The 20,066-nt window shown below is 36.1% G+C and overlaps 1 protein-coding gene across 11 annotated transcripts in view; it reads left to right on the top strand.

Moving 5' to 3' along the window:
- The window catches only part of FER (FER tyrosine kinase), a 725,379-nt gene that overhangs the window by 561,357 nt on the left and 143,956 nt on the right, over window positions 1-20,066 (top strand). For 10 of the 11 annotated variants that reach the window (XM_050794609.1, XM_050794604.1, XM_050794601.1 and 7 more), the window contains 2 exons: window positions 11,516-11,572; window positions 18,773-18,888. In XM_050794609.1, coding sequence (XP_050650566.1) covers window positions 11,516-11,572; window positions 18,773-18,888 — 173 coding nt within the window. Of the gene's footprint in view, window positions 1-11,515; window positions 11,577-18,772; window positions 18,889-20,066 lie in introns of those variants that run through there. The other variant, XM_050794611.1, reaches the window with a different exon arrangement.

Genomic DNA, 20,066 nt, shown 5'->3' with positions numbered 1-20,066 from the left:
TCAGACATATATGGGTTCAAACATTGTTTCTGCCATTTGCTGTCAGAGTAGCCTGTCTCTCAGAACCTCAGAGTCTTGGCTTGATGGTCCCACTAACACCCCCAAGTTCAGTGATTCACTAGAAAGGCTCACCTAAGTTAGTATAAAGTTGTACTCAAGGCTAGGATTTATTGTCGCAAAGCACTCATGTAGGAACAGCAAAAGCTAGGTCAAAAGAGGTTTTCTTGCCCTATTTATAGCAGGAATTTTATGGGTAAGTCTTTCTGTCTACAAACTGCAAGGCCATGTGTGATACCATTGCTCAGGAAATTCCATTTGAGTTTTGGAGTCCAAAGTTCTTACCAGGGGCTGATCACATACCTGTTACTTGACCAGCCGTGGTGAGGACCCCAGACCAGGCACGATGTGTATAGAATGAATATTTATGTTTGCTTTAAATATGCTAACAATCTAGTTCTTCTTGACCATGATGACTTCCGTCATTATGGACTAACATTACTTAGTAACTTTTGAACATTCCAGTAGTTTAGTTCTCAGTTTCACCAAAGGTTGTCAAGAGTATAGAGATATGCAGAAACTTAATGAAACAGACCTACTTTGTTAAACTTTCCTCACACAGGGTTATTGTGAAAGTTAAGGTACAACTCTGTTTAGTTTTGGTTTTACCTACATCCTTTTAGGCTTTCTTAATCTGAAAATGTGTTTATTTTCTTTTCATTCTTTTTTTTTTTTTTTTTTTTTTTTTTTTTTTTAAATTAGAGACAGAGTCCCACTTTGTTTCCCAAGCTGGTTTTGATCTCCTGGCCCCAAGCAGTCCTCCTGCCTCGGCCTCCCAAAGTGCTAGGGTGAGCCACTGTGCCCAGCCTTATTTTCCATTCATTCTTGAAAGATAGTTTTACCACATTTACTATTTACAATTGAAAGTTATTTCCTTTCAACACTAGAAAGATACTGTGCTACTGAACTGTGTGGTTTCGGAAGAGAAGTATGCTTTCTGTGAATTGGTATCCCCTGTAGGTAAAGTCATTTCTCTCTGGCTGCTTTCAAGACTCCTTGTCTTTCATTGTCAGAAGTTGATTATGATGAATCTTGGCTTGAATTTATTTGTGTTTATCCTATTTCAGGTCCTGTTAGCTTCTTGTTTGTAGATTTGTGTCTTTTGCCAAATTTGAGAAGTTTCGGTCATTATTTGTTTAAGTACTCTTTCAGCCTTACTCTTTCTCCTCTCCTTTTATCTCAGATCATACAAATGTGGGATTGCTTGTCTTACAGGTTCCTAAGGTTCTGTTCATTTTTTTTTTCACCCAATCTATTTTCTCTTTGTTGTTCAAACTGGGTAATCTGTTGATCTGTCCTCAAGTTCAGTGATCAGCCTCTCTTACCTTCACTTTACTATTGAGCCCATTCAGTGAGTTTTTAAAATTTGCTTTGTAATTTTAGTTATATACTTTCTATTTCATTCTTTTTTAATAACTTCTGTTTCTATGGCTGAGATAATCTATGTGTTTTCGTATTTTTCAAAGGAATTTGTAAGTGATTGTTGTGCATTTTTCTGGCAGCTTTAAAATCCTCATCAGATAATTCCAACATCTGATCCATCCCAGTGTTGGGTGACTTATCTTTTTTCATTCAGATTGTGATTTTCCTGGCTCTTGATATGATGGATGATTTTTAATTGTACCCTAGACAGATAATCTATGTTAGGACATCTTGGGTCCCATTTAAATCTTTCATTTTTGCAGGTAGTTACCTTGTTTAGGTTTAACAGGTAGGGCCTGGCCTGCTTTAAATGGTTTCAATGACAGTGCAATTTTTAGAGTTTTTTTGGTGTTATTTTGTTTTGTTGGTTTATCTGGTGCCACTGGGCTTCCTTCTAACTTGTTGATTTTAGTGCTGCCTCTAGGAGTATAAGGAATTCCTCAAGTCTGGGCTGCCAGGTGTTTCACTGGGGAAGGGCATCTTAGGCCTATGGGATTGTTTGGTAGAATTCTCCTGCCTGTGGGGAACAGAGTACTCCCTGGGCTGGGGCCTTATTGTGGTGGGATTCTTTCTCCCATTAGGCATGCTGCCCTGTCGTCTCTGGCAAGGGTGATAGGAGTCTTGGTGCATGGAGACAAAGAGACTTCCCAGGATAGCTCTCATTTTGTGGCAGTGCTTTTCTTGCCAATGCAACCGAGCTGCCTTGTTATTTCTCAGTTAGGGAGTGAGATAACAGGCCCACAGAGACAAAGAGGCCTCTTAGGCTTGGTCGCTCATTTGGCTGTGATCTGTCTTCCTGTTACTTCTGGGCCATCCCAGTATTTCTCGGTGAGGCAGAGCAGTCTTAGGCCAACTGGGAAAGGGAGTCTTCCCTTAGCTGCTTAGTGTTAGCTAGATTCCCAGTCAATCCCCTTGCAGGTGGTACTGGGCTCATTTGGTCGTTTTGAGGACTCTCATATAATCCAGGGGAGGAATAGGCCTACCTGAGCTGCCTTCTGTGGCTATGTTGGGCGTCAAGCTGCCTTCTGTTGTGGCAGCAGGATGGAATACATCCTGCCACTATTCTGTTCTCCCATTCCAGGAGTTGCAAACCAATTCAGCCTCCTCATACCATCTTTCGGAGTTCCTTGTTTGCCTCTTGAATTATGTCCAGGGTTTATAGCTATAATACTCTCCTGTGGAAAGGAGCAGGGAGAATTACGCTTCTAGAACTTGTCCAATGACTATAGTATTTTAATTGTTGTTTGGATGCTGGATAATATACATTATATATTTATATAGTAGAACAAATGCTAACATTTTATAAAAAAGTAAAGGGTTACACAATAAAGAATATTTGGAGACCTCTGGTCTGTAAGATTAAGTGTATGCTTGATTCCTTGCTCTCCATGGCCTGGTTAGAAAGTACATTTCTAGTTTTTCACTGAGCATTGCTCCCCTTTAAGGACTCTTTGCCTTCACTCTTCTTGTGTATTCACTCTATCTAGAAGATTTCTACTTCCTTCTATGCTTTTGCCAGAGTTATTTTCTCCTTTTAGCATATCAGAATCATATCCATGTTCAAGACTTATCTCAAATACTGCCTATTCTTTGAGACTTCTGACTTTTCTAGCACAATATGGCTTCCTTTGCCTCTGAAATCCTTTGTCATCACTTACATTACTCATGTGACACTTGAAGTGACATTTTGAACAGAGTGTAATCTATCTTTAACTCAATTGTTTGGAGATGAACTTTCCTAGAGAAGCAGTGCTAGCAATGCTTAAATTTATCGATAACATATCCAATGTATGGAGCATAACTATGATTTTACATGTCTAATGGAATATATCCTTATATACTGACAGTTCTATCTTAAAATTCCAGGTTCATATTCCTAGACTTACACCCCTTCTCTACCAGCGTTGTAATATTGAGTCCCATAGAAGTAGTGGCTTCTGTGGGCTATGCCAGAGAGACTGCTGCATGGTAGACTGAGAGAAAGTTTGTTGGCAGTGAAGCAGAAAAATAAACTCTTTAGGGATGTTAGAAAGAGGAGAGCTAATGTTGGTGGAACCTGGACAACCACTAATCATACGTTAGAAAAGAAACTGTGTTTCTTTTACACAGGTATGCTTGCCCAACTCCTACCCTTCACTTTCCACACTTACATTTCCTCGCTGTGCCTCATTTTTTTCACTCAACACATATTCTGTTTAATCATTTCTTTTTCCTTCCAAGGTCCTCAAGGAATGGCAGTAGGTGTTTTCTTTCCACAGACACCAGATTGTGTTTCTCAACACCCAAAGAAGAACTTTAGAGTTTTCTTAGTTGAGTAGCTTTTAGGAAGCAAAAGAAAAGTATTCTGAGAAATTTCAGAAACCTTTCAACCTCTTCAGTATAGCCTTTTTTAACTGTCTTGATAATAGTGGCCACTTATATCTCAGTGTTCCAGCTCTATTCTGTGTATACTTCTCTCTTAGCCTCTTAATTTTTCGTATGCTTATATTAAAGCTCTTGAGAATAGGAACCATGTTTAACTTACTTTGAATTCACATATCTTTAAATTTCTGGCACAGTGTGCAGAAATATGCACATGTACATATGATATATGTGCATATACCATATATACAGTAAGATGTATTTGGAGCTAGTCTCTGAGCTAATCTGTAGGCTTCCATTCTTTGCCTACCATGCTATTTCACTGTTTTGGCTATCTTTTAGTAAGTCGGCATTGTCTGGTATATTCCAGACTACTTTTTATATCTTTTTGTATGTTATATTGCATCTCAAATTGAGTCCTGGAAAAAGCTTTTCCTGATAGTTTCTTTGACTATAGAGATCCCATTCGTGTGTGGTATGTGTGCTGAACCCAACCTCTTGCCTGTTCTCTTCAGGAGTCCTCCTTCTTCCCAAAGACTACCATTATATTTCATTGTCATTGTTATCGTAGGAGCAGGCTGGGTTTGAACAGTATCTCAGGTGTGTATTTCTAGTTTTCATTCTTCTGTTTACCAGTTAATGATACCATTTCTTACTTGCATCCTTTTCAGAAAAGGAAAAAAAGAGGTAAATCTCAGGTCAATTAATTTTATTTGCAGTCCCAGAGCTAGAATGGAAGGAGTTTGAAGTTTGTCAGCTATAATGAATGTAGTGAATAAACTTTGAAGTTTCCATGAAACCAGTTTCTTACTCACTGTGATGTGTTTAACTGTAAGGAAGAATGATATATAAAAATTCACTCTAAGGAACTAATTTGGAAATTACCTGATGATTTAGTTACAAAGTTTAATCTCAAGTGTGTTTGAGAAATACTTTTCCTTTAATTCACTTTGTGAATTAATCAATACTGCTTTTTATATATATACATTTTTTATTTTTTGAGATGCGGTCTCACTGTGTCACCTAGGCTGGATTGCAGTGGTGCAGTCTCGGCTCACTGCAGCCTCCCCCTCCCAGGCTCAAGTGATCCTCCCATCTCAGCCTTCTAAGTATCTGGGACTACAGGCACACACCACCATGCCCGGCTAATTTTTTGTATTTTTGGTAGACACAGGGTTTCACCATGTTGCCCAGGCTGGTCTCAAACTCCTGAACTCGAGCGATCTGTCCCCCCAGGCCTCCCAGAATACTGGGATTACAGGTGTGAGCCACCACACCCGGCCCCAAATTTCATCATTTCTAAGAAATAACATTAGAATATTGAATTTTACTTCATAAGTTTTGCTTTATAGGCAACTTTTAAGTGTCCTGAGTATTTCCACAATTTGTTGTTTATAAAAATACTGCCTTTGGAAGATATTTTATGAGATATTGGAACAGTTTTCTAGCATTATTTATAATTATAATTTCTATTTTGTATATGGTAAAACTTTAGGTGTCTATTTAGAAATAGATATTAGGTGCATTCTCATGCATTTTTGGAAAAAAATGGAGAGTTATTTTATGCTGGTAGTATTAAGTTTAATTCAAGAATATGAACATTAATGAAGGTAATGTAACTGCTAGAGTATATTGGAGTACTTCTTCCAAGCGGTGAATCTCTATGAAAAGTGAGGGTAAGTTCCAGACACATACTTACGTGTCAGAAGTCACATAAATAGAGGTGGTGGAAGATAGGTATATACTATAAAATATTACTTAAGAGGTTCAGGACAAGGTCAGTAACAAGAAAACTCACACTAAATATTAACTATGATTTTTAAAAACTCAAATGTTAATATCTGTAAATTATATTAAATACTTGTTTAACTGACCTAACTCATGGTTATTGTTTAGCTTACCTAATTGTTAAATTAGAATTACCCATTGCTTCTTTATTAAAGTGTGTATAACTACTTTATACATACTGAAATTTAAACACATTTTTCTCTATATTCAGTGAGTAGTTTTGACTCTACCTACAAATATGTATGTAGGAGGCTTAGAATAAGGGTAGAAAGAGGAGAGAGATTTGCACTCCGGTAAAGATAGGATTTCAGAGAGCAAGGTGTGATGGTGCATGTCTGTAATCCCACCTCCTCAGAGGCTGAGGTGGGAGGATTGCTGGAGGCCAGGAGTTCAAGACCAGCTTGAACAAGATGGCAAGACCCTCGCTCTTAAAAAAAAGAAAAAGAATTTAGTAAGAACAGGAATTATAGGAAGGCCTGGAGAATCCACTTGGATTCTAAATCTTCAGGAAGATCAGGATACATCAATAAAAAAGGGGATGGACTAGATGCTGTTAGTGCCCTACTTATACCCATCATACCTCTCATTATACTCTGGACAACTTTCAGTTGCAGGTGTTTTCATCTTTGGCCTGTTTAGTAGGTCCACAGAAGGGTCCTCTGCCCATGTCTGCCACAAGAATTGCCAAGGATTAACACTCATTTTTCTGTACCCCTCAACCAATGCTACTCAGGAATTTGCATATAAATAAATACCTGTTGGATGAGCTAATTCTGAGGCTTTTGGCTTGTCTCATTTTCCAGAGTTGGCAACAGTGAAGTGGCTACCTTAATAGCTTACCTTATTGGTTGCCCCCACTTCCCTGTATTACATCTCTTTTTCCTTCTGTTCCTTGCGCTTCTCAAATTAACTACTGCTTGCATTTGAATCCCTGTCCCAGAGTCTGCTTCCGAGAGAACCCAAACTAAGACAGGGACAGTAAGCTACCTCACATCCACAAGTTATTAGAACTAGATTCAGTAGTGTCAGCCAACTTCCCAGAAGGGCAATTAGTTCAAGAAAGTCTTCATGAACGAGGGGCATAAGAAATGGACTTAAAGATGAGGTATCAGCTTCTGATTGGAGGTGGGAGTCTTCCACAGAGGGAAAAATCCTTTTCTGAGTCTCACTCACAAATCAGTTAATAAAAATAAGTATTATTTGCTTAGGCAATTAGAAAGTACGCTGTGATTTCATGGGTTTATAAGGCCACCAAAATCTTTGTATGCGGCCCATATCTTACAGTGATCTTACAGTGATTACCAAAGCACATAATTTATATCTCCAGAATATCTCTAAGATAAGAGAATTGATAAATAGGAAAAGTGGATTTTTTCTTTTACTGTAATCATGATGTATTAATACTCATGAATTAACATAAAGAATAGAATCCAAATATTAACATGTCAGGAGTCTAAGTCAATCTGTTGTAGCTTCAAGATCATGGAAATTCAAGCATTAGTTTTGAACATAGTTCTGTAGATATTTCTGTATGGTCACAGATCACTTGCAAGCAAATGAAATGTTAAATATAACTCTGTCAACTCTATTCATTCCTATTATAATACATCTTTTATGTCTTTGCCTTATTTCTATTGGTGATTTATACTTAATTACAACTTTTATTTTCATTCATTAACCTGTGGACTGATAAAGCTACTATTCCTATTTCTTGGAAGAGACTAAGAGGCAGTCTGCTTCCATTTCTTCTGTTTTTTCTCTACATCTGAGAAGGTTGCAAAATGTCTCCTTGTCCCTTTACAGAAAACAGAGCAAAGATAGAGACCAGAAATATGTAGTATAATCACTTTAGGCTAAACCAGCTGTGGGGCAGTTGTTAAGGAGCGAGCTGCAGCTGTCTTTGGCCATATCTTCTGAGTGTGACTTTTCTTTCCTTTGGATAGAAGGGAAGAGAAGAAAAGTCAGTCAAAATGAAGGTAAATGCAGAGTTCCAGGCTTCTTCAGCAGTTCTCCTTTCTCCAGCTCTGCGTTATTCAATGTCCATGTTCCCTAATTTACTTTTGACTTGTCCTCTGATACCATTTCAGAGGCATAAGTAAAGCTGTAGCATCATCGTATAACTGAATTGAATGTGTTTCTCACCCACTTAGCAGCCTCCATAGGAATGTTCCATTTAATACCTAAGGGTGAGAGGGTTGGTAGTTCTATCCCATCTTTATCCAATTTAACAGATTGGGAGTTTGCCCCTCTATCAACACTTCTGCAGAATATCCACAGAAATGGCAGGTACCAAATTCTGATCAAAATAGCCACTGAATTCTCCTCAGGCATTTATCCCTGCCTCTTACAGACTGAGTCATGTGGCTTTTTTTATTATTTACATTTTTACTTTTAATTAACAAATAATAATTTTATATACATTGTGGAATGATTATATCAAGCTAATTAACATATCCGTCACTTCACACAATTTATTTTTGGTAGTGAGATCATTTAAAATCTGGAGTTTTTTGTAGCAATTTTGAAATAGAAATACATTATTATTAACCATCGTCACTTTGCTGTGCAATAGATCTTGGAAACTTACTCTGCCTATCTAACTGAGATTTTGTACCATTTGGTCAACTTACCTCCATTCCTCAATCCCCCACACCTCCTGTTTCTGCTGACCAATATTCTGTTCTCTACTGTTTTTTTTTTTTTTTTTCCTGTCTATAACTTAGACTGGATAATTTCTGTAGATCTATTGATACGTTATCTAAGGACACTGAAATTCAAATTTCGTATGACAGACAGTGAACCAGTTTGGTCTGCAGACTTAGTTTGCCAATCCCTAATTTAATTCAATCCCTGATGGACATGTTTAGAAGGTAGGCTTACTTCTTTTCATTTCCAGGTTACTTTTTCTACCACAGTGTGGTATGTTTGGGGTTTATTAAAAGCCTGGGGTGTTTTGTCAGAGCCTTTTCTCCTTGCAGTCCCTGAACTCTCCCTCTGTATTTTTTAACCTATTGGCTTCTGCTTTCACAATGACCATGTGCATTCAAGGGTAAAAGTAGCCTATAAATCCTTGACATCACTTCTTTTCTTAACCTAGCTTTAGTCTCTCAATACTTCACTATTTTAGTAGCTCTCCAGTGCCTTTAAATGGATGTTTAGGGGTTTTCTTTGTTTAGTTGTTTTTTCTTTTTGTGTTTTTGTTTCTACATTTCATCCTGTTTTTTCAGTGGTTTGCACTACAAGGATTGGGCTGAACTGCCTAGGTTATCATTGTTTAAAGTGGAAAAGCTGTCCAAGAATCAGTTTGCAACTTTAAAATAACTTTCCTGACTGCCAGATGGCACTCTTTGAAGAATAACGTTTGCTTCTATATATAGGGTGGAGAGTTAAACCCCAGAACTGCTACTCAAATGGAAAGTACAGCTTTTTTATTTTTTATTAAAAAATGAACTTTATGGATGTGTAATTTATATAAAATAAAATTTTCCACAGGTTTTAAATATATAGTTCAATGAAACACCAATAAATTGAACTTCCTTTTTTTTTTTTTTTTTTTTTGGACAGAGTCTTGCTCTGTCGCCAGGCTGGACTGCAGTGGTGCAGTCTTGGCTCGCTGCGACCTCCACTTCCCGGGTTCAAGTGATTCTCCTGCCTCAGCCTCCTGAGTAGCTAGGACTACAGGTGTGCGCCACCACACCCAGCTAATTTTTGTATTTTTAGTAGAGATGGGGTTTCACCATGTTAGCCAGGAATTGAACATTTTTATAACCCCCTACAAAGTTGCTTTTTTCCCTTTTGCAGTCATTCTTTCTCAACTCCTGCCCCAAGCAACCACTTCTCTGATATCTATTATTATAGATTGTCCTTCTCTAGAATTTTATGTAAATGGAATTAGTGTCTATGTATGTAAAGTTTGTCTAGATTTATTAGCTCAGCAAAAATGATTTGCAAGTGCTCTGTCATATGCATCTGTAGTAAGTTCCTTTTTATTGCTGAATAGTAGTCAGTTGCCTGAATGTACCAAAATGTGTTTATCAGTTTTCTTTTTGATGGACATCTGAGTTGTTTCTAGTTTTTGGCTATTACAAATAGAGCTGCTTCCAACATTTTTTGATGAATATTTTTGTGGATGTATGTTTTCATTTATCTTTGGTTAATTCCTAGGAGAGCAATTTGAGTCATGGAATGTGTATGTTTAACTTTATGAGAAACTTCCAAATTATGCTTTTTTTGCATTTGGGAAAATAATGCTTTTGCATTTTCACCAGCAATACATAAGGATTACAGTTGCTCCACACCCTCAAAATCTCTCGATATTGTTAATCTTTTTAATTTTAGTATCTTAATGGGTATGAAGTAATGAAGTACCATCTTACTGTGGTTTGTATTTGTATATCACTGGTAACTAATGATGTTAAGTGTCTCTGATGTTCTTACTGGCTGTTTGTTCATCATCTTTTCTGAACTTTTTTAACACAATTTCTTGAACTGGGTTCTTTGTTTTGTTGTTGAGATACCAGTTTTGTATATGTTCTTCATGCAAATGCTTTATCAGATAGAAATTCAGTATTGCAAAAATGTTCTCCCAGGTTATAGTTTGTCTTTTCATTTTTTAAATGATGCTTTTGAATAAATGTTTTCAATTTTGATGAGGTCCAGTTTTCATTTCTTTTTTATAGTTAGTGTTTTTTGTGCTTCTCTAAGAAACCTTTGCTTACCCACTTGATCATGAGGTTATCCTCCTAAGTTTTCTTCCAGGATCTTTATAGCATTAACTTTATATTTAGGAGGAAAAACTATGCATGAAAACTATTGCATTTTAAAAATCAGTGTTGTCCCTTTGTTAACCTAACAGAGAGTGTTGGTTGAATGTTTGCCACATGGTATTTCAGAAGGTAAAGCACTTCAAATAACTGCCCAGGACATTTTAAAGTCATAGTTAGGATGAATTTTTACTTCAAGATGTCTGATTACTTGTTACAACTCATAGATCATAATAAACTACACTCTAACATTAATAAGAAACCTAACTCATAAATAAAATATATCACCCAGGATACTCTTCCTCCTCCACCTCTTCCTTCCTACTCCCCTCCTTTTTTTGTTCCCTTCCTCTCTTTCTTTCCTTTTCATTCCTCCCCTCCTTTTCTCTTACTTTTTCCCTTTTTCCTTCCTCCATTAAAAAACATATTTTTTCTTACATTGTGGTATTGTGGGGTTTCGTAGTTGAGCTTTTTTATATGATAAAATATCCTCTAGTAATCGGTTCTTGAGATCAGATAATGGGATGCTGTCTTCCAACGATATGTTTGCATCACTGGCCTTATGCACCCTAGTGATACTGTAATTGGTGTTTGTTGCTTTATTATACCACAGGAAATTACCTGGGAAAGATATAGGACTATATGAAGTATCAGAGACAGCTGTAATTCATGGCCCATTTATATGTGGAAAAATTAGCTCTTAGTAATATGATTTGAGTAGAAAAATAATTTCTAAGATTAAATGAGAACTGAAAATTTTGTATTGTAAAATCAAACTCCCTCATGGCCTTATGACAGCTTTTTGAAATGACAAATAATAGCATAACATAAACTTTATGGTTGGTGGAAAGTGCATGCTGTGTTCTAATTACAGGGATACTATCATTTCAAAGGCTGAGATTTCTGATGGAATTTGGCTGTAATGTAGACTTTAATATCCTATTGTGTAGTATCATTTCTTAAATCTGTTTTACAGCATCTTGGGGTTATAACTTCTTAGTGTGCTGTTGATTGAATGGTCTGAATGAAATATCCCTTTAGGTCTATTTTCCAGTGGCTCAAATGCAACTTCAAGAAATGTACCCTTGCTTGTACTAAACAACAGTTCTTATTCTTTGCTGTAGGACAAGAAATGGATTCTCAGTCATGAAGATGTCACATTGGGAGAATTACTGGGCAAGGTATGTAATCAACTGAGCTAAATAACTAGAAGTCTATATTGATTCTGAAGACTGCAGATTTTTTCATTTTCTTCAAAGCTTTTCTTATATTGCTGCGAGGCACATTACACATTAACTAGAATGCAATACTGTATCTGTTATCAATATTGTGATGCTCACTGAAATAGATGTGTGAAAGTCTTTGAAAGGTTTAAGGATGATTCTTAACTTTTAAGAATATTATGTGTGTGTTTTCCCCTGGAAGGACTAAAAATCATAATGATTTTATTTCAGTATGCAGTAAACTCAAAACTAGTGAACTGAGATTTGAAAAGAAACAGTGAGATAATAAAAGTTTAAATAAATACCCAAAAGTCTTGTTCTTTTTGTTTCTGGTTACATGTGATAGTTCAGGAAAAAAATGGCATACAGCCTCTTGGGATTTCAGGATTGTATATAGAATTACAGTGTGTAACAACGCTGGAACACTGGGCATATCTGAATCTAAAAATGTGGACAAGATATTTGTTTCAATATAAATATTAATTTTATAACTAGTTCTATTAATCAGAAAAAAACTATATATAATGAAAGTCCCTTTTCTTCCAACATAGTTGGAAGTTTCTTTGAACTCATAGGCCATAGTCAAGTATATGTTATTTAACAATAATGGCGGATACTTGAGAATTAACCAAATGGACTATTTGAAAATTTATTAATAATAGTTTATTTATAATTGAGTTCCAGTGAATAAGTACTCACTTTTTTGTCAATGACTTAATTAGTGATGTTTCTATTAATATACAAAAATACAAATTCAGTTTATCTTCATGGCGTGATACAAAAAATAGTATAAAATATATATTTAGGAAAAGCTAATATACATATGAGTGATCAGTACTGAACTTAATTAAGGCTGAACATTTTAGATAAAGAAATGATTATTCATTAATTTTTTAATTCAAATGTAAACTTGATGAATTGACTGTTTTCCCCTATTTTTAAAAAAGTTCTGAGAAAGTAAATGTCTGTTGAAATAATATAGTTTGCAGGATTCTTATCATTTATTATTTTAAAATACCTTTCCCAAATGGAAGCATCAGATTGTTATTGGAAAGCAGATTTTTATTGGCATATTTAGTAAGTGAATTCTAAAGAACTTCAAGCTAAAATCAGTGACTCATATGTTATTTCCTCTGGATTTCTTTCCTCATCCTTAAGGAAATATTTCTTCTTTCCCTTGCTCTAAGTAACTCAGTAGCAGTGACTAGAACAAAAAATATTACAAAGACTAATTTCCATGATACAGTTAAATAATAAATTGTAAAACTAAAGCATTTACTGAAATAAAGGCAGAATATGTTGAGAAGGACAGACTTTTTAGTACTATGGAAAAAATATTTTTAGTTAAAGAGAAATATTTCTATTTTTGTGTTTAGTTTATGCTATAAAGTATTAGGAGGAATTTGTCTCCTCAGACTATTTCAAAGAATAATTATTTTCTCAACAACAAGTAATATGTCAGTCTCAATGAATTTATTTTAAATAAAAGACTGTGACTTTGAGGCAATGTGTAGCTTAATTTCATCCAGTATTTTTAAGTACAAGAAAATGGTTATTTAATATTTTTCACTGCCTATTTTAAATAATCATTTACAGTATACTGCTTAAGAGTGCATGGCTAATTAAGACAATTAGCCATGGTTCCTGTCGTTAGAGACTTTGGAGTTAAGTTGTAATATAAGATAATGGCAGGAATGCTGAGGTTTTTTTGTATTCAGCACTGTATTTTTAGTAGACTGTACTTGATATACAGTATCAGGTGCAGCTATAGTCGATAGTTGGTATTCAATAAATATTCAGTCATCCAGTGTTTTTTGAATTCCTACTATGTGCAAGGCACTTTTCTGGGCACATTTTACAGTATCAATGAACAAGTAGCCAGAAATCCTTTCTCTTATGGAGTTTAATAATCTCTCTAGGAGGAGAAGATAAACAATAAGCATAATAAATAGGTAAATTTTGTAATGTTAGAGGGTGCTAAGTCCTGTGAAAAATATAGAGGGATTGGAAGCATTACTAGTTGTAGTTGCTGTTTTTAGTAGGAAATCCAGATAAACCTTATTATCTTACGTTTACTTTTGAATAAAGACTTGAAGGAGGTGGGAAATTTAGCCACATGGACATCTGAGGGGATAAGGATCTATGCAGAGTAAACAGCCAATGCAAACTTTGTTTGAAGAACAAGGGAGGCATTTTGGTTGTAACAGTAAGCAAGGTGAATGTGATAGGAGAGGACGTCTGTAAGGTGATGAGGGTATAAATTACATTGACCTTGTAAGTCATTGTAATTACTTTGGCTTTGATTATGAATGAAATGGTGAGCTGGTGGGCAATTTTGAAAGGAGTAATGGCATGATCTTTTTTAAAAAGTTATTCTGGGAGTTGTGAAAATAGGCTGACAACTTGGAAAGGTTAGGAGGCAGTTGAACTTACCTGACTAAAAGATGATGCTAGATTAAGATGATAGCAATTGAGGTGGTGTGAAGTAGTGAGTTCTGGATGTATTTTTGAAATTGAATGAATTGAATATCCTGATGGACTCTGTATGTGGGGTATTAGAGAAAGATTTCAGTCCTAAGTGTAAAAGATTTCAGGGAACGAGAAGAGGTGTTCAGTTTTGGATGTATTGAGTTTTTCTATTAGACTTCCAAGTGGGGATGATGGAAACTATTGGGTATCAAGTCTGGAGTTAGAGAAAAGAGGTCTGAGTCAAAAGTACAAATCTGGTAGTTGTTAGTATATAGCTGGTACTTAATACAATTAGATGAATTCAACAATGGAGTGAGTCTAGATGAAGAAGAGAAGAAGATCAAGGATTGAGCCTTGCTCACTGGGACATTAAGAGGTGAAAATAAGAGAAGCAATACCCAAAGGAGGTTTAAAAAAGCAGCCACGTAGGAAGGCAGAAAACCAGGAGATATGATGCCTTGGAAGACAACAGGAGAAAGTATATACCAAGGAAGAGAGTGATCAGTTGTGTCAGATGATGCTGAAAAGCCAAACGAGATGGGATTTAGCAATGAGAAGATCACTGGTGACTTGGCTGAGCAGTTTCCTTGGGATGCTTTAGGTGAAAGCCAATTTGGAATGGATTTGAGAAGAACGGGAGGAGAGGATTAGAGGTAGCGAAGATGTAATTCCTTAAAGTTTTGCTGCGAAAGAAATCAGAGATGTGGGGTGGTAGTTTCAAGAGAATGATTTGTGCTTTGTAATTGTTATTGTTTAACTTGAGAAAAATAATAGCATACTAGTTTGCAGTTGGGAATGATCTAGTGAAAATTCATCATTTAAGAGAGAGAGAGAGAGAAATTGCTACAGCGTCATCCTTGAGTAGGTAAGAGGGGATGCAATTTAGTTCACAATGAAGGATTGACTTTAATAGAAACACAGTAGCTCACTTTTTATAGCAGCGAGGAAGATTGGTAGGTGGGTCAGTAGAGCAACAAGAGCCCAAAGTTCTCTTTACATTGCTTTGATTCTTGAAATGAAGTAGGAAGCAAAAGCATCAGCAAAGAATGAGGATGGGAGATTTGAGAAGAGAATAGAAGAGAAGCAGTCATCCAGAAAACGGGGAGTGTGAGTGATCTAAAAAAATATAATATGATTATTAAGTACGTTAAGGGCCCCCTAAGGGTTTGTGTTCATGAATTTAAAGTTAAATCAGTCAGCATGATCATGGTTTTTCTCCAGCCATATTAGCTTTATAGGTGCAGAGTAGGAAGAGTTTTGGATTTAATCAGACTTGTAGATTTGCCAAGGGAGTTTTACAGATTAACAGAAGAGCAAATAAATTGAGAGTGTATGGGAAGGCAGTTGTAATTATTGACCATGGAATTTAAGGTGGAATACAGGAGGAGGAGAATATAATAAGAGAATGACGTAAAAAGTGATAGAACCTAAAGACTGTCAGTTCCTATGAAGTCAAAGGAGTTTTGAAGTCTGGATAAGTATTCCAAAAAGAAGAGGAAGTAAGCTAGAAAGATAGAAGCCAACCAGAAGATGAGACAAATGAGATAGATGTTATAGAGCATTTGCATTATAGGTATGGCACAGTTTAAGATATGACCCTAGAAAATAGATTGGAGTGCAAGATAATTGGAGGAGAGAGGATCAAGAAACTGAAAGTTTGAATTCTTGGAAGGACCTTTAAATGTCTATTGAAATTACAAAGTATTAGGACACTGGGTAGACTGACAGTTACCCAAGGGCTCAAATTGTCAGTAAACAAAATGTTTTCAAATTCAGTAAATGACAGCTGGAGTGAGGAATAGTGGGTAATGTAATTGAGTGACAAATTTTCAAAGCTGAGAGTTTCAGGAATGTGGGAGAGATAATGGTTTAAAACCAGTAATAAGTAGGTAATAGAACACTGTGTTCTATCTGCAGGGCAATGGTAGGATTATATGTGGGGAAAATAAGTAATCACTTAAGTTTAGATAGCAAAAGGAAGTTCATCCACCATTTGTATCTTCTCTAATAAGAGCCATTATTTTGTTAGAACAGGAAGTTAAAGGAAATGATCAAAGAATAGATTGAAAATATAATTTTGAGGATGATGGACCATGAATTCCAGAAGGCACTATGCAAGTTGGGGATAGATGAGAAAGGAGGATCAAATAGAAGTATGCTGAATCTGAGGGGGCTGGAGAGGGAGAGATGAAGATTAACCTAGGACCACGGTCATCTTACATTGACTGATGTAAACACAGTCAAGGGGCATAAGATTTGTCCTCAGGGACTGAAGGGCAGCGGCAGAGATGAAGTCATGCTTCATGACTTTTCGTCTCACCCTTTGCATCTTAGAAAGGTTAACCTGATTCAGGATCTCAATTCTGTCACCTAAGCTGATCTCATATTCAGCCCCCCACCTCCCATTTAAAGCAAAGGTTTGCGATGAATGATTCAGTGATACAGAGTGATGAGTGTCCTGAGCTTCCTCCTCACCTCTTTGGATAGAGAAGAGGTGGTCTGGGAAAGCATAGTCGTTTCTCAGTGTCTGAAGATTGTCCCTCTGACCACCATTGATAGAGTTGACGTTCTCTGGATAATGGTTGCTAAATTAATGTTTAAATTTTTCAAATGCCTAGTACATGCCAGTACCTCTTAAAATAGGGCAGAAACCATTAGAAAGACACAAAGGGCAATGGGGAGATGTGTATTCAGGGACAGGAGACATAATTTTGGGAAAATCAAGAAAGTCTTCATGAACGAGGGGCATAAGAAATGGACTTAAAGATGAGGTATCAGCTTCTGATTGGAGGTGGGAGTTTTCCACAGAGGGAAAAATGTAGAAAAGGCATGACACGTATTTAGGGATCACTATGTATTTGAGTTCAGAATACATATAACAGTTGGGGGTTATAATATGGAGCTATATAGAGGCCAAGAAAGTGATAGTAATTGAAGGATGGATATTGAGCAAAGCAGTAGTATAATCAAAGTTTTCTCTGGAAAGATTAATCTGGCAGTGCTGTTCTAGGTGGTTTGGAGAGGTGAGGGACTGAAGATGAGATCAGCTTAGGTAACAGAATTGAGATCGTGAATCAGTGTAACCTTTCTGAGATGCAAGGGATAAGACAAAAAGTATTATGGAGGTAGGGTCTGAATGCTTACAAGGCAAATGATGGTTCTAGTAACTGAAAAAAGTAATATAGCCAGGAAAAATCTTTTGATTAATAGAACAGTAAGTTTTAGACAAGCTGAATTGTAAGTGCTTTAGGTAAGTGGAGGCCCAGCAGTAACTATGTAAATTAATAATATCTTCTCTCTACCTCTGATGTAATAAATAATCTGACAATTGTGGGTAAAAGACAATCTCTTGAGAATAACAGAGATGCGAAGCTCAAATTTTGCTTTTTTAAATTTATCATGAATGTTTACTGTTTAATGTTTATTTTTATGAAAACATGATTTACCATTGTTTTATAAATATTTGAGTTGACTATTAAATAGTAAAAATTGAATATGACTTGTTAAAAATATTTTAAAGTATTTTAATAATTTATTAATAAGCAATAGTTCAAGGTATAAATTTTGTGAACTTTAAACATTAAGAGTTACATTCATCTTAGTGCTCTAAAAACTCAGTAAGTATAGCAGACTTCTAGTTTAGTTACTTCTTGCTCAACAATAGCATTAAAGTTTATTATAAAATATTTGCATATGCCGGGCGCGGTGGCTCATGCCTGTAATCCCAGCAGTTTGGGAGGCCGAGGCGGGCAGATCACGAGGTCAAGACATCGAGACCATGCTGGCCAATATGCTGAAACCTTGTCTCTACTAAAAATACAAAAATTAGCTGGACATAGTGGTGCGCGCCTGTAGTCCCAGCTACTCGGGCGGCTGAGGCAGGAGAATCGCTTGAACCTGGGAGGCGGAGGTTGCAGTGAGCTGAGACTGTGCCGCTGCACTCCAGCCTGGTGACAGAGTAAGCCTCTGTCTCAAAAAAAAAAAAAAAAAAAAAAAAAAAAGTTTGCATTGTATGATTATAGCTATGTAAAAAATACATATGCAGTGTAAAAAACCTAAGAGAATATTCAAGAATAGCTGTTGTGCTAGTGTGTTAGCCTTGTTTTTCTTCTCTGTAATGTTTTGAATTTAATTTTTAAAAATAGATTTCAAAATTTCTTCTCTTCTAAAATACATGCACGGTAAATCAAGCTTTTTTTTTTTTGGAGACAGAGTCTCACTGTGTTGCACAGGCTGTAGTGCAGTGGCGCAGTCTCCGCTCACTGCAAGCCCTGCCTCCCGGGTTCATGCCATTCTCCTGCCTCAGCCTCCCAAGTAGCTTGGACTACAGGCACCCGCCACCACACTCAGCTAATTTTTTTGTATTTTTTTTGTAGAGATGGGGTTTCACTGTGTTAGCAAGGATGGTCTCGATCTCCTGACCTTGTGATCTGCCCACCTCGGCCTCCCAAAGTGCTGGGATTACAGGAGTGAGCCACTGTGCCCAGCCAAATCAGGCATTTTATACCAAAATATGTCCTAGCCATAGAGTAAAGTTAGAAGTTCTTATGTCTGATAGAAATTAGTTAATCTCAGGTGATACTGACATGGAGGTAAGCACCTTCCTCCTCCTTGGTACCTTTGCTTGTATTTGGTAAAGATTTACATGCTGTCATTTACCCCAGACAATGAATATATTTCTATTTTCAGGGAAATTTTGGTGAAGTATATAAGGGCACATTAAAGGATAAAACTTCTGTTGCTGTTAAAACATGTAAAGAAGATCTTCCTCAGGAATTGAAAATAAAATTTTTACAAGAAGCCAAGTGAGTTATTTAAATTAATCAAAATATGTATTTGTTACGTAAATGATTTATTAAAATGTAAGTTTGAAGGCATCTTAAATTGTGATTTACTGAAATAGTAGGGGTAAGCACTATTACAATGTGGAATCCAAAAATCTATCCTTTTGTAATAGTCTGCAGATCAATTCAGCAATCGTAGTCCAACCAAGTGTTAAAAAGCAGTATTATTCAAGTTCTTAAAATGTTACATTATTTCGCTTTCATCACACATACATATACATATATGTATATATGCAATACTGTGCTTATTATGATAAAAAATTACTATATTATGTACATGAACTGTACAGCTTACATATACGTTTAAGTAGATAATTAAATCTGTCCTACCCTCCTTAGATAGTACTGCTTGGTTCTGTTTTCTCAACCGTTAGGTTTCATTTCTGAGAACCTCAGATTTCTTCAGCTTAGTATCTGGCATTTCTTCTAAAGTTTGCATATTTTTTTGTTTCTAATCTTCTAAGATGATTAATTCTCTTTTTTTTTTCTATTATTAGCTAAATACTAGAAAATAATACCTGTTACCTATGTTGCACATACTTAAAACTCTTCTGTTAGTGGTAAAATTGAGTATATATAACAAAACACAAAACAAATGCATCTTTCCAGAAGCCACTTTGGAAAGAGTAACCTGGATGGACATGTGGGTGGGAAATGGATGAATTGATGGACAGATGGATGGATGGATGGATGGATAGATGGATGGGGAAGGAAGAGGATACATGGATCCATATGTTTTTGTGTATTAAAAGGAAAGTGCAATGGGAGAATATTGCCATGGCAACAAGAGAACTATTCATAAGTAACATGGCATAGAGTCATATATATATACTAATATATATATACTAAGTCATCATCTAAAAATGAATAATGGCAATGGCTAAAGTAGTTGGATGCATTTATGAAATGTTATCTGCAGAGTAAAGCAGTAAACCTTTTTCATGACTTGTTGGCAAGTCAGAAAAGAAATTGTGATGAATTAAAAGGCATGTGAACACAACTGAAATTCACAGGCTCGTTATTTTACAGTTGTTCATAAGTATTAAGGTAAAATACTGTGCCTCACATGTTTTCAAAAATATTTAAATTTCTTGCTTTCTAACTTTTTTTATTGCAGAGTTTAATTTCTTCTTTTAAGG

This window comes from Macaca thibetana, chromosome 6, assembly GCF_024542745.1.
Source record: "Macaca thibetana thibetana isolate TM-01 chromosome 6, ASM2454274v1, whole genome shotgun sequence".
NCBI classification, from domain to species: domain Eukaryota; kingdom Metazoa; phylum Chordata; class Mammalia; order Primates; family Cercopithecidae; genus Macaca; species Macaca thibetana.
Note: the sequence above shows the minus strand (reverse complement) of the source record. Positions and strands in the feature narration are given on the sequence as shown.